General features: G+C 38.5%; 3 protein-coding genes across 4 annotated transcripts; 1 reads left to right on the top strand and 2 right to left on the bottom strand.

The window, feature by feature from the left end:
- The first annotated feature begins 584 nt into the window (after window positions 1-584).
- Window positions 585-4,757, top strand: LOC112192268. The gene is made up of 4 exons (XM_024331924.2): window positions 585-1,100; window positions 1,924-2,079; window positions 2,188-2,871; window positions 3,304-4,757. The coding sequence occupies exons 1-4, from the start codon at window positions 744-746 to the stop codon at window positions 4,420-4,422; spliced, it is 2,316 nt and encodes a 771-aa protein (XP_024187692.1). The 5' UTR covers window positions 585-743; the 3' UTR covers window positions 4,423-4,757.
- A 2,072-nt stretch (window positions 4,758-6,829) lies between these two features.
- On the bottom strand, window positions 6,830-8,584 carry LOC112193639 (uncharacterized protein At5g39865). Of its 2 annotated transcripts, none has more exons than XM_040516645.1 (2): window positions 7,511-8,584; window positions 6,830-7,036 (listed from the first exon to the last, which is right to left on the bottom strand). In XM_040516645.1, the coding sequence occupies exons 1-2, from the start codon at window positions 8,248-8,250 to the stop codon at window positions 6,982-6,984; spliced, it is 795 nt and encodes a 264-aa protein (XP_040372579.1). In that variant the 5' UTR covers window positions 8,251-8,584; the 3' UTR covers window positions 6,830-6,981. The 2 variants fall into 2 exon arrangements, with proteins under 2 accessions (XP_040372579.1, XP_040372578.1); XM_040516644.1 differs by having other exon boundaries at window positions 7,008-7,026; window positions 7,511-8,543.
- Window positions 8,585-10,708: 2,124 nt separating this feature from the next.
- On the bottom strand, window positions 10,709-13,890 carry LOC112192922 (putative phosphatidylglycerol/phosphatidylinositol transfer protein DDB_G0282179). Its single transcript, XM_024332863.2, has 4 exons — window positions 13,634-13,890; window positions 13,187-13,288; window positions 12,881-13,041; window positions 10,709-11,051 (listed from the first exon to the last, which is right to left on the bottom strand). The coding sequence occupies exons 1-4, from the start codon at window positions 13,725-13,727 to the stop codon at window positions 10,944-10,946; spliced, it is 465 nt and encodes a 154-aa protein (XP_024188631.1). The 5' UTR covers window positions 13,728-13,890; the 3' UTR covers window positions 10,709-10,943.
- Between the last annotated feature and the right edge of the window lie 1,982 nt (window positions 13,891-15,872).

Here is a 15,872-nt window from a genome sequence, read left to right as displayed (position 1 = left end):
TGTGGATTTACACCTTTCCTAAGACGATCTTTATGCTATTTTGAGCAAAATCAGATCTGCTCGTTTTCCCTAAAACGACTTTCACAACGTTTACGCTTTCCATTACAGCACACAAAAATTATAGAAACTCAAAAACTCTTTCCCGTTTTAATTTCTTTTTCCTTTGACAAAGGCAAAGAACGTAAATCTATATCACGCCTGGTCACCGAATTCATCGACAGATGCAATCTCCCATTAATCCCTTTTATCTTCACCAGATAAATTACCAAGATAAGGTAGTTTAATGTGTCATTAATGACAGTTGAATCCAGTAATAATTCCCCACTACAGGACAGTTTTAGTATCCACACTAGCATAAAGTGTAACGATACTAACCAAAACTAACCTAACATCCCAATAGAAAAAGCCCCAACCCAGGTGAGACCCTATACAACGTCCCTTTCGTGCACACGGTAATCCCCGCTAATAGAAACAAAAAAAAAAAAGGCTTAACCCGAGGCGGTAAATTTTAACCCGAGTTAAGATAAACAACCACGCAAGAGTAGACCCAAGACGGCAAACACCATACAAATACAAATTACGAACCTAATAAACACCGCAATATTCAACCCTTTCTCTCTCTAAAACCCACACCCAACACTCTCTCTCTCTAAATACCCAAAATAACGGCCTTCTTTCTCAAATCAAAACCAAATCTTTAGACCAAATTTGGGTTTCCTCTGATTTGATTCAATTGAATCGGAATGGTGGTGAAGATGATGAAGTGGCGGCCGTGGCCGCCGCTGAATACGAGGAAGTACGAGGTGAGGCTGGTGGTGCGGCGGCTGGAGGGGTGGGATCCGGTGCGGGAGGAGGAGGAGGAGGATTCCGGTGAGAGTAAGCTGACCGTTGAGGTTAGGTGGAAGGGGACCAGTAGGGGGAGAGTGGGGCCCCTGAGCTCGCTACGGCGGGCGGTGGTGAAGAGGAACTTTACGAAGGAGGTGGAGGCGGGTCAAGACGGCGTCGTTCAGTGGGACGAGGAGTTTCACAGCGCTTGCGCTTTTAATTCGTACAAGGACAATGTGTTTCATCCTTGGGAGATCGCCTTCACTGTGTTTGATGTAAGTCTCGGTTTTTTTGCTTTGCTTCTTCTTCTTCTTCTTCTTTTTTGATTCAATTTGATTCTGGGTCGTCAATTCTGGTGAAAATTTTTAGTCTTTTTTTTTTTTTTTTGTTGGAGGTTGATGTTATTGGTGAACTGGGTTTGATGGGATGTGGATTGTTGTTGTTTTGCTTGGGTTTAATTTATTGTTTTCGGGTTTGAATTAGGGAAATCTTGATGGAACTGTAAAATTTTTGTAGGTGGGTACCTGACAAAATCTATTAAAAGCTGAGATGATTTTTTTTTTTTTTTAGAGAATTGTTCTGGATATAGGCTTGAAATTAGATACCTGATTTTGATAAATTTATTGTCTGTTCCTGCAAGGGTTAATTTCTCTTCTGGCTACAGTACTTATTTGACTTCGTCGCACACAGTCTCTCTTTTGAATTTGATATTTCTGTATAATAAAGGGTTGAATATGGTGGATGGCGTTTTAAAACTTGGTCAAGTTTTTTTGGAGATTGGACTTTTTTGGGTGATTGACCGGTGGAGTATTGACCAGGGTAACTGTAGAGTTTCTTCTGGGTTGCTTCTGCTAAGGGGTTTTTTGAATCCCAAGTTTACAAGTTTATGCATATTTTTCTGTCCTTACACATTCTTTGGTTGTAACAGCTGCAAATTGTACACCAGGGTTTAGATGGATTTTATATGATTTGGTTGTTGAATATATATGGGATTAGGGTGTTCCTCAAGTTCTCCTGGTTTATGTCACATGTTTTCGATTTCATTTCAAGTAACTTTGGTCAACTGCAATAGAGAACTAAGGTGCATTTTTAATCCAGGGTCTGAATCAAGGGCCAAAAATTAAAGCTCCTGTTGTGGGAACAGCATCGGTGAACCTTGCTGAATTTGTTGCCGCAGCTGAAGAAAATGAGCTTCAGTTGAACATTCCCCTCACCACATCTGGCGGTGCTGCTGAGCCCTGTCCCTCACTTTGTGTATGTTCCTACCCGTTAGTTTTGAGTTCTTTCTTGTTTCTTTAGTTATTTATGATTCGCTTATCAGTAATAGATCTCAAGTATATTTTTTTTCTTTCAAATTTTCAGATATCGCTTGGCTTATTGGAATTGAGAACGGCGCACGAAATGACAGAGCCGGTGCAGGGATCAATTATTCCTGCTCCATCACCAGCCCAATCAAGAGAAACTGTATCTGCAGAAAAGGATGAGCTTTCTGCTCTTAAAGCCGGTCTTAGGAAAGTAAAGATTTTTACCGAGTATGTGTCCACCAGAAAAGCGAAAAAACCGTGCCGTGAAGAGGACGGCAGTGAAGGTAGGTGCTCTGCCAGAAGTGAGGATGGTGAGTACAACTATCCGTTTGACTCTGATTCACTTGACGATTGTGAAGAAGGTGAATCAGATGATGTCAAAGATGATTCCAGTGTCAGGAAGTCATTCAGTTATGGCACACTGGCCCATGCAAATTATGCTGGAAGAACAATATACTCCAATATGAGAATCAATGGCGAAGGTGAGGATTGGGTTTATTACAGCAATCGCAAATCAGATGTGGGGTGCTCACAGGCTGAGGACTCATCTGTATCAGTCTCTGAGCCATCTGCTAGTTCAAAGCGGGGCTTACTACCTTGGAGGAAGAGAAAGCTGAGCTTCATTCGGTCTCCTAAAGCTAAAGGAGAACCATTGTTAAAGAAGGCTTATGGTGAAGAAGGTGGTGATGACATTGATTTTGATCGTCGGCAGCTTAGCTCTGATGAATGTCTATCTCTCGGGGTAAGATCCTGTACTGATAGCTCTTTATGATGGTTTGATTAGGTTATGATTATGATTTACCATCCTTCTTTAGTATAAGGCTCATTGTTCGTAGCAGCTTGATTCATAAGTTTGTTTATTGACTCATGTTTCCATTGTTAATTTAGATTCCTTGTCTATTTGGGAAGTTCTCTCCTAACGTTTTCCCATGTGTAAGCATTTGGCCAAGCTTTTTATTTGTTCCGGATTTCTGGTAAAATAATGGAGGTGGTTGAATCTAGACAAAAAGTTGTTTATCCCTGGTCAACCTCCATTGTAAAGTGTTTCACCCTAGCTAAAGTACTTGACATATGATGTGATGATTATATTAGCATCTTATTAGTCGCCATCCACTATTTTTCATTAATCCAGTTGTTTACGTTCTTTTACTAATAATGGTAATTATTTTCTCAGTGGCAGAAGACAGAGGAGGATTCATCTGCTAATCGGTCATCAGTTTCAGAATTTGGGGATGATAATTTCGCCATAGGCTGTTGGGAGAACAAGGAAGTGACGAACCGTGATGGACACATGAAGCTTCAAACACAGATCTTCTTTGCTTCTATTGATCAGCGGAGTGAGCGGGCAGCGGGTGAGAGTGCATGTACGGCTCTTGTTGCAGTGATTGCGGATTGGTTTCAGAATAACCCTGACCTCATGCCCATAAAGTCCCAGTTTGATAGTCTGATTCGAGAAGGATCGTTAGAGTGGAGGAATCTTTGTGAAAATGAGACATATATGGAGAGATTCCCAGATAAGCACTTTGATCTTGAAACGGTCCTCCAAGCCAAAATACGTCCTCTTTCTGTAGTTCCGGGGAAATCTATCATTGGGTTTTTCCATCCTGAGGGGGTGGACGAGGGACGATTTGATTTTCTACATGGTGCATTGTCCTTTGATAACATTTGGGATGAGATTAGCCGTGCTGCATCCGAATGTTCAAGCAATGGGGAACCTCAAGTTTATATTGTTAGTTGGAATGACCATTTCTTCATCCTCAAGGTTGAACCAGAAGCTTACTACATCATTGATACATTAGGGGAGAGGCTCTATGAAGGATGTGACCAGGCCTATATTCTTAAATTTGACAGCAACACGACAATTTACAAAAAGCAAAATGTTGCACAGTCATCTGATGATAAAACAGCCGGTGATCAGCCAATTGTGGCAGGAGCTGGTGAACCCAAGAACCAGCAAATGCAGTCGGTCAATGGGAAAGAGGAGGGGTCTATAGTGGAGGCAGAGGTAACCAATCCAGAGGAGCAGAAGGAGGAAGAGGAGGTCGTGTGTCGAGGGAAGGAGGCCTGCAAAGAGTACATAAAGAGCTTTCTGGCTGCTATTCCAATAAGGGAATTGCAGGCTGATATCAAGAAAGGACTAATGTCATCCACACTTGTTCATCAACGTTTACAGATTGAATTCAATTTTACCCAGTTCTCGAAACTGCTGCCTACTACTAGTCCACCGGCAGAAGTAACCACAGATGCGTCACAAAGTCTCCAACTTTTTACGGCAGAGGTTGTTGCTGAATAAGAGTGTAAATTTTAGGAAGTGTGATTACTCTAACGTTCTTTTCTTTTTTATCTTTTCTCAACTGAGTGTCTCTAATGGGAACTGGGATTAACAAATAGGAAAGTACTCAATTTTTTTGAGTACCATGGGAGAGAGGTGAGCTCGTGTCCGTTCTAAGATAGGCTGGAAATCAAAGTGTATGTTTCCGCAGTTGAATTTTATGTTTGTTTACCTAATTTGATGTGGCATTGCTTTTAAGTAGCCTAATCTCTCTGGTAAATGTGTATTCTGTACATGACTCTGTAATCTCTCTTTCAGACTACTCAGCTCTGACTTCTTACTAGTGTGTTATCATACGCTTTTTCGAGTCTCAAAATTTTCTTTTGATTTTGGCCTTTTAACTTTTGCACTCTTGTATGGAAAATCCTGTTATTCTGCAGCTACTTTCTGATTCCAATTTCCCAAACGTTTTCTTCCGGCCACTGTTAACATTGACAGGGGGAATCTGATTGGCTTTTGTATAGGATTCTGTATAGGATTCTGTTTTCATTGATTGGCTTTTGTATAGGATTCTGGTCATTGATGCCAGTTATTCCTCTCTCAATTTGCTCTATCTTTTTAGCTGTAAAGATGGATATTCATCTTTTTTGCCTCGAGGGAAAACAATGAAAACAAAAGGATGAAGAGAACTGTCAAGTTTGGTCTTCGATGACATAAGATTCTCTAGACATGCACACTGTTTTGGAGGAAAAGTTGAAGCCTGGAATGTTTTCCACCACTACAGCACTACCCAAATAACAATAACATAATCTTCCCACACAGTAACACACACCAAAAAAAACGGAACACAATTAGAGGTAGGGTTTTCTTTGGTATCTTTGGCCCTGTAGAGCACGTTCTGAATATACCTACCTCTTAACAGCCTGTAGGTACTGGTTTCTGTCGTGATTCCAAGTTTGCCTCATGTCCATATTACCCAGACACGTGGCTGAAACACGAAGTTATTATAATTCAGAAGAAATGATGATGATGGAATATGAACACTTTTGTCCATACGTGATACGACTTACTGATCAAGAGGACTTACGTTTAAATGTGGGAAATAACAGTCTTGCAACATGCATATCATCTAATAATTGCTTCTCAATCGAAAAGATAAAATTATCATATGCTGTTAATATGAATCATTGATCAAGTGGTTAGTTTGTGAGATCTAGATTGATAGTTTAACAACATTATATTTTGTATAATCTAGCAAAAAACGTTATCCTGATAAAAGATTAAATGATTTCACAACAAAAAATATACAGATTCAATGATTTTGAGGAAATCATTTGATCCAATTCTATATATTTTCTTTACTTGCCAAATTTCCAAAATTGATGGCATCAAACCACCTTCATTATTGTTTACAACTGCAGTTTCTCCTTTCTTTTTTCCTTATATTAATCTTCTTCTTGAGGCAATGATGGTGATGAGGGATTATAAACCAAACAATGTTAACTTTTTGACCTTCTCAAAGGGGATTTGTAGTGTGCATACATGAGCCTGCATCATCCAAGAATTGTCAAAGGCCAAGACAAACAACACAAATCCAGCAACTTGAATGCAACAATTAAGAAAAAGTTAAGAACCATGATCATGATGGATAGGATGGAGTCACTTTTAAATATCTCAATTAATTCATCACAGGATTCCTGCATTAAAGTAATATAGTATGGAAGGATTTGATTTGGATTACTCCATCGCCATCTTTCATTGTCCATCAGTGAGCAACTACATAAGCGAGCTTTTGTTGACAATCGGCAATCATATGATAGGGAGATTCAAAGTCGAGAAACTAAATGTAACGGTAAATTTTATTCACCACTAGAGCTACTAGTCATCATTAGACATTAGCATAAGGTTTACGTAATAATAGCTAGAATTGTCATCGATGTTTGGGCTTGGAAATTTTTATAGGCAGAGATTGGGGCCAGCCTGATTTTGTTGATCTCAAACAGAGGCCCAGAACTCCTCTTCTTCATATGCCTTGTGTATCCATAAGGTTCTATACACCAACGAGGGTTATCTGAATCAAATCACAGGATGTTGGGTGCATTTGAAATCACCTTTCTATTCAATTATGTTCTGCGTTCTTGTAACGTGTGAATCTAAAGCAGACCTTACTAGTAATTCATAATTAACAATTGACAATGCATGTCAGTTTAGATATGACAGTAATTAAAGTTCAGTCCTGAATCTTGAGTCCCAATTAGCAAGCAGTAGTATGCTACTAGCCTAATTCGTATCATATAGTATGATTTGTATACAAGCATGATCTGGGATGTTTTTCATTCATGAATCTTAGTGTTTATCATGTACTAATCTGAGCTCAATCTCCTGGTTTAAGTGACGGATATATATACAACAAGATTAGAACATGGAGAAAGATGCCTCGGCACTTTAGCATAAAGTTGTTGGCGTGAATGCTTCATCATTAGCCCCACACCTCTTTTAGTACATATAACCTTTCAATATCAATCAGTGACTTCTATCCAAGTATTAGGACGAGCCATGTGCATGGTCTTCCCTAGCCCATCATTTCGAATTTGGTATCTGAAGGTAAGAAGAACTCTCATCTACCTGCACATACCTGAGCAGAAGTTAGCATCTCCCAAACCTCTTAAATCCACTTATTTCTGCCTGAAGCTAGCGGTTTCTAGTTCTCTTAGCTTCAAAGTGGATGGAAATGAGGGATACATTAAAACCTTGGTCCATGATTCCTTTTGGATAACTACTCGACTTCCAAAGCTATACTGTTAGAGCATAAACCAATAATAATGTATTCAAATTAATTAACGCTCTTTCACAAAGACAACTATGTATAACAAGATAATATTTTCACATGTTATTTTGGAAGAATGTTAATCGGAATCATTGATTATGTTGTGGCACAACAATAACATTAATTCTCCTATACATATTAGATTCCTACAACTGAAATTCTACAACGTCAAGTTGTTAGTATTTCAGACATACTAATGCATCGTACAATTACTAAGCATTTAACAACTTGAAAAGTTACAACATAAAAACTAGTTGAACTACTCAGCAGCAGATGGAGCACCTGATCAGACCATTTTCGTTACACTTTGCACATTTAACGTGCAGTTCATCATTTTCATGATCACTGTCTGTAAACACCTTTCGACTTCCATTGCAATTGAAGCACACAACAAATCGCATGTTGGCACAGCCGCTACATGGTGAATCAGACAGGTCTTGTGGGATTCCTTCTAAGAGCTTCTTCAGTTTTCCTTGCTCATGAAGCACTACTACTTCATCAGCTCCTCCAATGTACCTCCCCTTGATGAAAAGCCTCGGAGGGATCACTTTACTATCAAACATCTTCCACAACTCTTCCCTGAACTCCATGTGCATCGAAACGTCCCTCTCTTGCACCGTTACCTTGAAACTTTCAAGCAGAAATCGGATTGCCTTGCAGTCCTCAAATGTTTTTCTGATACCTGTCAAGCTTGTTGTGTAAAGAATGACAGAGTCGCCTCCCCCGGGTGGACATTTCTCTTCGAAATCTAACAAAGATGGAAGGTTTTCTTCCTCGTCTGTTTCTTCCTCAAAATCTAAAAATGGTGGCGTAACACTCTCATTGTCGCCAACATTGAACCCCAATTCTTTATCTTCATCCTTGAGTGCTTCCTTAACTACAAGCTCAGCGGAGAAACTGTGATTCTTCCGAATGGAAATCTTTTCTGTGGGGTTTAGCTGAAAAACCAGGCCATGTCTGAAAGAACTAATTGTTGGGATGGACTTCAATGTCTTGAGAAATTTTCCCCTCATTCCTCTCATGTCTCACTGTGTTTAGGTAATGGAATGTGGCATGTGATCACCTTGACATAAAAGAGGTGGGAGAGAAAGGAAGAGGAGTATGTTTCGTGAAAATGACTACTGAGGAGATTGGAGGTCCATAGTTTGATGACATTTTCCTTTTGGTTTCCAGTGGTTCAAAAGCAGACACTGGAAAAAGAAACCGATTTTGGATGCTTTTTAGAGGTTTAGGTGGGGACTGAACTGTCTACGACATTTTACCAAATGCTAATCATGGTTTAAGAGTGAAATGTCTGAATTCCCCCTTCATGATTAGTCCAGGAGAGTACTAACACTAGGTAGCAGAATGTAATTTGGTAATGGTAAGTATTACAGGACAAGAGCTAATTCCGGGGAGACAAAGGTGGTGCCATTTTGACCATAATTGAGTCTAGGGTGAGCAAAAGCAGCTTTCCATTTCCTCTTTTATCAGTTGGAAGGTACCCTCGAGATAACAACTAAGGATTAAAGTGATTGAAACATTTGGTACCCGCAACCATCATGCACCTGATCTCAATACCCTACACAAATTGTGTGATTCTAGCAGTACGCAGTTGGCATATCCCAAAGAAGATGGTGCAAAGCAACTACTATCCTGTTAGCATTTTATGGAAGTGTTTGGCATTGTAGGGGTTCAATGGATAAGCAAACATACTCTTGGACATCGTTTTCATTGCAAACTGGTTGCGTGATGAGGACAAGTTTTATCGATAAGTTCATTGCAATTCGGTATTGAACCACCCCACACCATGTCGAGTATGGAATCCATCGTAGAAGAAGGGATCATGACTTTGTGGGTATAGTGAATGGGGGACCTTTAGTGATGGTGGTACCTATAGAAAGCATAATCATGAAGCTCGCCCACTTGTGAATGATGGGCCACCGTGACTGGCGGCTTCTATATATGCAGTTTAAGGGTAAGCTAGCTAGCTATACATATCACATTGGAGGCACACATTTTCTCAACCAGGTAATATTGAAATAGACTTGATTCTAATGTCAGCTATCTGTATTGTGTTTTTGGTAGAATTACTACTGTAGCTGTTACTAATTTAGGTTGTAATAAGCCTGTCAACGAACATATTTATTATTTAGGGTTCTAACTGCCAGTGGTTGTAACATTGCTTCGGTTGTTCAAGGTCCGGGGTTTGAAATTTTGAATCATGATTTCCCGCTTGTTAATTTATAAAGATACAAAGCTGTGTGAAGCTAAAACTTCTAAAACGAGGATGCGAGGGTGCAGATCACTGGACTTTTGGGGCAACTGGTTGGCTCACACTATTTATTCATTTTGACGATCCTAAGCAAAAGGTGCGGATTTCCAGTTTTTCCCCACTTTCCGATCATATTTTCACATCTTAACCGTTCAGTTTTTAGATCCTAATGTATAGATCACTTCTGCAAATTTTCAGCCAATTTGATGATCGTTAAGGCATCCAAAACTGCAATTTACCATTATAAACATGAACGGTTCCGGTTCGATAGATTCGGTTCGTTCGTGTAAATTGCAGTTTTGGATGCCTTAAAGATCATATAATTGGCTGAAATTTTGCAGAGATGATTTATACATTAAGATCTAAAAACCGAACGGTTAAGATGTGAAAATATGATCAGAAAGTGGGTAAAAATAGGAATTATGTACGTTTTGCTTAGGTGCGGATATCCGCACCTGAGCAAGGTTATATATATATATATAAAAGCATTCCAATATTCCTAAAAAGGTTCCAAAAACTTCACCGGTGGTGAGTTTGGTGATGTTTTTCATCTGCTGACTTTTGCCGACAAATATATCATTACTTTTTTCGGAAGGCTTTTGATGATTGGTGAAAAAAAATCTCTCATAAAATTGAAACAAAGAATACAATTTTTCTAAAACAGTATTCGTTGGTGAATTGCCAATGAATATTTCGTCATCTAAAACCTTCCATAAAAAAACTAAAAAGGGAACACACTAATGCCAACGAATTATACCCTGGCCAAAGCCATACCCACCCAGCAGGTCCAGCCCCCTCTTCACTCTGAACGAGTCTATTGGGATTTTTGCTGCCACATAGTCCGTCACCATGGGTATTGTTCTACTCCCGCCCGATTTATCACAGTTAAACTATTAAGGCATTGTAATTCGATTGGGTCCATTTTATTTTCCCCCTGAGGGTAGAGACTTATTCTGAAGAACACTGAACAAATTGTCAGTTAAATAGGAAGTTAGGAACCATAATGCCAACTCCAAATGGTGAAGAAGGAAAAAAAAATGGTTCATTGTGATAATTCATTAGAAGGGACACTTTTTACAATGAATGTTTTGTCGGCAACAGAGAATATGTTCCAACAAAGATGAAAAATGACATGAACAGTGCTTCACTGGATTATTCACTGCTAATCCAGTGATCGCACATTCACACGTATATATCACAAGTAATTTGAGTCGGTGAGAAGTACATGGAGTGCTTAACCAAAAACACTGAAATGACCAGACAGAATGCATATTCTAATTCCAGTTCCATTACTTTTAATAGTCTCAACAAGTAGATGGATTGCTTATAATATACACATCACAAAAATACCAGCAAAGTTAAAAGTATAAACATGGAACAGACAGTGACAAAGATGATTTTTGTTACGTGCAATGAAGTATAGCTGTGACGGATGTACCATAAGACCCACATATGAAGCACTTAACTATCAGCCACAGAAGCTGCAAACCCAATGTCAAAATCAAAGGCAATGCATGTCAGCTCTTGCTTGTTTCCATCATACATCTTCATCTTAAGAGAATATGAACCCTGCACGTGGAAACTTTGTCAGAACAGAAAGACTAATTAAAGATGACTACGCAAACGAGTATCACAAGATTGTATAACTGCATGGTGTCATGGGGTTTAGTGAATCTCATGTTTAAGATGGAGGACATAGTGATAGTGACAATGATGATGGCACAGTGATTTCAAAAGCAGGGAACACAAATCAAACATAGAGCAGCAACAATTTGATTTATCTAGCAGACTGATGTATTAAAAGATTCAACATTTTAGCCACGAGCTATTTTCAACTGGTTTTATGCAATTGATATCGTTATCCATCCAGGCCATTTTGCATTATACAAATGCCTAATAAAAGCAAGCAGTTTCATAACAGCATTCTATTAACACTTCTAAATTAAGTTATGATAACTAAGCAAGATCTGCTTTTAAGGACATAGGTAACTAAAACAATAGCCCAGAGACGTGTAATGAGCAAATAGCAGCACATATTTTAATGCAGTTAGATTCAATTAGGCACTTATCCAAAACAAAGAATGTATTATACAGGATCTCATGTTTAGTAAACAAAGGCAATTAATATCCAAAAGCTGAGAGGTATATGAACAAAAGACCTAATTACTTGAGAGTTTTCTTGATGTAGTAGCAACAGTTGGTAAAAAAGATACATCTTGTTTGAAAGCCCAAGACTTGGCCCAGTGGTCCAAATCAGTCTATAAATAACATTCATCTGAAATTTCATTGAAAAAGAGAAACTTACGTCCCCTAGTTGGAGACATGCTTAAAGCCTTATGTATATTCTTTCTGTCTTTGTTGAATGGCATCTCATGGTCAATGAGCAAAAGATCATTTTATTCCCAAGGCTAAAACTCAATGGCACAGCTAAAGATCAGCGGGAAAAGTACTAACGAACACCTTATTCATGATGCAACCACCAGTACTTGCGTGGACATGCTTACTAACTATACATGCTACTTTGTACAAGACTACATGCTTCACGTACAGTTCAAAACTTGGTGCAAGAAAATTTTCTTTGTCAAGGAATATACTAAGATTTTTACCTTGGTCCATTCTAAAACTAAAATTAAGGTGCAATTAGGAAATGTAAAGTCTAAGCACACTTTTCAAACAATGTCCAAATCAATTGATGACCTACTGTAAAGATGCTCTTATTGCCTATGCGATCCCCCAAGCATAGAGAAAGAAATTGTGATGCTAGAAGAACAAGAAAGTGGGAGGGACAAGAATTTCTATCACAGCAGTGATGACAACCTTGTTTGGTTCTATTCCCTCTTTCCACACAAAAGAAGGAAAAAAGAAAAAGATTGGGTAAGTAACAATATTCTTCAAACACCTGTTTGATATAAAAACAGTGAAAGCTGCACCTACATTTTTCCACAGGTGTGGCTTGCCTACTGAGCCATGTCATCCAAAATCCATGAGGGGTGAAAACCCCAGGATCAACATAGAACAAATTGTCAATCTCCTATTCGTTTTTCCAAAGATAAATGTACTTCTATTTATGAAGAACCTAAATTACCATCACCATCTCCTTCCTGTTTATGCTTAAAGTCCATTTTCAACCATCTACAGTCGACCATCACCACAGCCAACATCATCCTTTCTAATTTGATTAGTTACAATAAGACACATATCTTTCTTCATTCCCTTTCCAAGATGACAATCTAACAGTTACTGTAAAACTACCATATTCATGAAATGCAGGCAGGATCAACTGGACTTTGTATTGGTCTAGATGGAGACACCAACCATCAAACTCAAAAGCTTCTTCAGTAGTCAAACACACACATAAAACTTCAGAACTTAAACATCTATGAAGATTGAGGACTTACAGGTGGAGTATATCCAGGTAATTCTTGTGAGTGGGCTACAACGAAATCACCAATTGAAACAGGGCAAGATGTTTCCGAGCAAAGGTCATGATTCTCACTGTGGATGTGCCACCCAAAGTAGGAAACATCAATCACCAATTTCCCTCCGGTGATTGATTCACCTGTTAGCCCACACACACAAAAGCCTAGTCAAAAACTAAACTCCCAGAAATTCTTCAAACGACATGATACCATCCAATTTTTGTCCTATCTATTCAAAATAGTTAGCAATTGAGCTTAATAAGAAAATCAAAGTCCAAATAGAACCTGTAGTTGCAGCAATGTTGAAGCTGGCAGGCTTGCCTCTGGCGATGGGGTAAGGGTTTATGTCGAGTCCCGTAACCTTGACAGCATAGTCAGCATTCTTATCTGAACAGAAATTCGCTTTAGTTTCGTAAACCGAAAAGCAATACAACTATGAACAAAGAAACCGCAGTCCAGAAAATCATTCTAACAAACAAAACCAAATCATAATTTGTAAGGTACCGGAAAACATAATACTTCCAAAATTGTAAAATTCATATAGTTCCAAAAGGTCTTCATAATCTGACAATCTGTTGAGCCTAAATCGAATTGAACAGCTGCTAATACGAATTATTTACTTAAAAAAAAAAAAAGTGGAAAATCTGTGATTATAATTGAAAGCTCAATCTGAAAGCAAAGAATCTCACTAAAATCAAAAAAAAAAAAAAAAAAAAAAAAAGAGAAACGAACCGCAGTAGCTAACGTCCTTGCTGACGGCATGAGTGAGAGGTAGAAGAACGCAGAAGGAGACAAGGAGGGCGGCGATGAGTTTCAACGGAGCCATAGCTACACCGATTTCGATTCAGAGAGTAATGTGAGAGGGTTGTGAGAGAGACGGGAATTTGAGAGAGACGAAGGAAGGTATCCAAGGAGATGAAGAAGTCTAAAGAAGACGGAAGACTGATTGGTATCGGTATTAATTTATTGGTGGGGGATGGAGAACGGTAGGTGGAAGCAGGAAGACTTCTCCGATTATAGATTTCTTCGCTGTCACCGACTCGTTTTAACTTTTTAAGCCTTTCACAGTTTTCTTCGGTAGTTATGCCAAAATAACATTTTTTTTTCTCCCCAAATGTTCAGATTGAGAGTTAATAATAGATTGCCGTTTTGACTCGTGCATTTGCACAAAGAAACAAACATAAGAATACATATTGTTTTTGGGTTGATTTCTAGGTAATGATATTTTTATTATTTGGAAGAACTTATAAATAAGATACATCGTCCATATTATGTATAATTTTTTACATTATGATGTTTCAACTAAGATCATAGGTAATATGAGAATTCTATTCTCTCTAGCAGCGTGTTTTCTCGCGCTAACACTAACGCTGCATCTTCTTGCCGGTGATGCTTACAGTGGCTCTGGTCGGTTTCCAATCTCAGGGCGTTTTTGCCTTTCCATTGACCCTTTTAGTAGATGTTATCAACTTTTGTCGGATTCGACCCCTAGTGCTGGGGCTCTGATTGTTTGGGTTGGTGAAAACCATGGCGGCGGTAAAAGGATTTTGATTGTTAATACGCGCCTCATCCATGGTGTTAAGCCATGTTTGAATTTTCAATTTTTATTTTGTCATAACAGATGAGGGTGTGTGACATCTTTATTTTTCATTTATATTAGAAAGAAGTCACAAATTCGCCCTCATTTTCTATGCTCATTGGACGGATGAAGAATAACAATGATTGAGTCTTTCAAAAGAATTCAGGACAACGAGGTGTTAGTGTGGTAATACTGGATAGTGAAGGGACTTGCTGAGCAGTCTTAGCATGTCCTTTTTCTCATGTATAGTCGGCACTACACATGGAGGTAGAGGTTTGTAGGCTGGTTTACTCTTAGCCATCCATCAAGGGTGGAATGAAGTGGAGGTTGAGAATGACTGTACCCTCCTAGTTGCAGCTATCACTACAGTTGATGATGACTGGTCAGAGGTTAGTCGGATAGCTGATGATTGTAAAGCCAACTTGTCAGTCATTTCTTCTTTTCATATTCGACATGTTTTTTTGTTAAGCAAATGGTGCAACTAATAAATTAGCTCACCTTGCTAGTGGCTCTTTTGTTCACGAGTGCTGGTTAGAGGAGACACTTGTTATTAGTTAGGAAGTTTTTTTATGAGGATTTTTATATTACTTCATGTTTTCAATAAAATTTCTAGGCATGGGGATTGGGTTCCAAACCTCGTTAAAAAAATAAAAACAAAAACAAAATTTCTAATGAGAACCATTAAAATGAGAATTAGTTGAGAACTTTTGACCCACTTTTCGATCAACTGTTAGATGTTTAGATATTTATGTGTATATCATTTATGCACAAAATTGAAAATCATTAAGGCATTCACAATCATAATTTATCAATTATGAACATGAACGGTTCATGTTCGTCTATTAATCTGATCTAGTTCGGTACCTTAACGGTTAGTAATTTGGAAGAAAATTTTCAGAAGTGATCTATTCATGCATACATAACATCTAACGATTGATTTGTTGTAATGTAATCAAAAAATGGTTCTCCTAAACCGTTGAGTAGAAAGTCTTCAACTAGTCCACATTAAAGTGATCCTCATTAGAAGGGTTCCCTTAAACCTAGTTAAACTACCCATGTTTTGGAAAGGGCAGGGTCTCTTTGGCTCAATGATGTAGTACTAGATGATTTGTCTAGTTGATGTTAGGGGAGTGGTACTCTTTTTTTACTTGCTTAGATCAAACATAATTTTTAATGATGTCACTTTTAACTCTTGAATGTATTGTACGTCCACAAGTTATTAATGAAAATATGTATTTCAAAAAGAAGAGTATCTCAAAATAATTTTCAACTTTCTAATAATGACCTAGCCGTCTCTGCTAGGGTTTTCTCGTTGCTTTTCTTTGACAAAAACTTCCCAACCTTGAGGCAATATGCAGTGACGGAAGCAAGTGGTAGGCTCTATGGGCTACA

The sequence above is a fragment of the Rosa chinensis genome, chromosome 3, assembly GCF_002994745.2.
Source record: "Rosa chinensis cultivar Old Blush chromosome 3, RchiOBHm-V2, whole genome shotgun sequence".
Classification (NCBI taxonomy): domain Eukaryota; kingdom Viridiplantae; phylum Streptophyta; class Magnoliopsida; order Rosales; family Rosaceae; genus Rosa; species Rosa chinensis.
Note: the sequence above shows the minus strand (reverse complement) of the source record. Positions and strands in the feature narration are given on the sequence as shown.

Coding starts and splice junctions, on each gene's coding strand:
- LOC112192922 (XM_024332863.2), bottom strand. CDS start 13,727: ATGGCTCCGTTGAAACTCATCGCCGCCCTCCTTGTCTCCTTCTGCGTT. Junction 13,289..13,633: donor CAAGGACGTTAGCTACTGCG/GTTCGTTTCTCT, acceptor ATTTCTGTTCAG/ATAAGAATGCTGACTATGCT. Junction 13,042..13,186: donor CAACATTGCTGCAACTACAG/GTTCTATTTGGA, acceptor GTGGGCTAACAG/GTGAATCAATCACCGGAGGG.
- LOC112192268 (XM_024331924.2), top strand. CDS start 744: ATGGTGGTGAAGATGATGAAGTGGCGGCCGTGGCCGCCGCTGAATACG. Junction 2,080..2,187: donor AGCCCTGTCCCTCACTTTGT/GTATGTTCCTAC, acceptor TCAAATTTTCAG/ATATCGCTTGGCTTATTGGA. Junction 2,872..3,303: donor ATGAATGTCTATCTCTCGGG/GTAAGATCCTGT, acceptor TTATTTTCTCAG/TGGCAGAAGACAGAGGAGGA.
- LOC112193639 (XM_040516645.1), bottom strand. CDS start 8,250: ATGAGAGGAATGAGGGGAAAATTTCTCAAGACATTGAAGTCCATCCCA. Junction 7,037..7,510: donor AACGAAAATGGTCTGATCAG/GTGCTCCATCTG, acceptor ACTTCTGCTCAG/GTATGTGCAGGTAGATGAGA.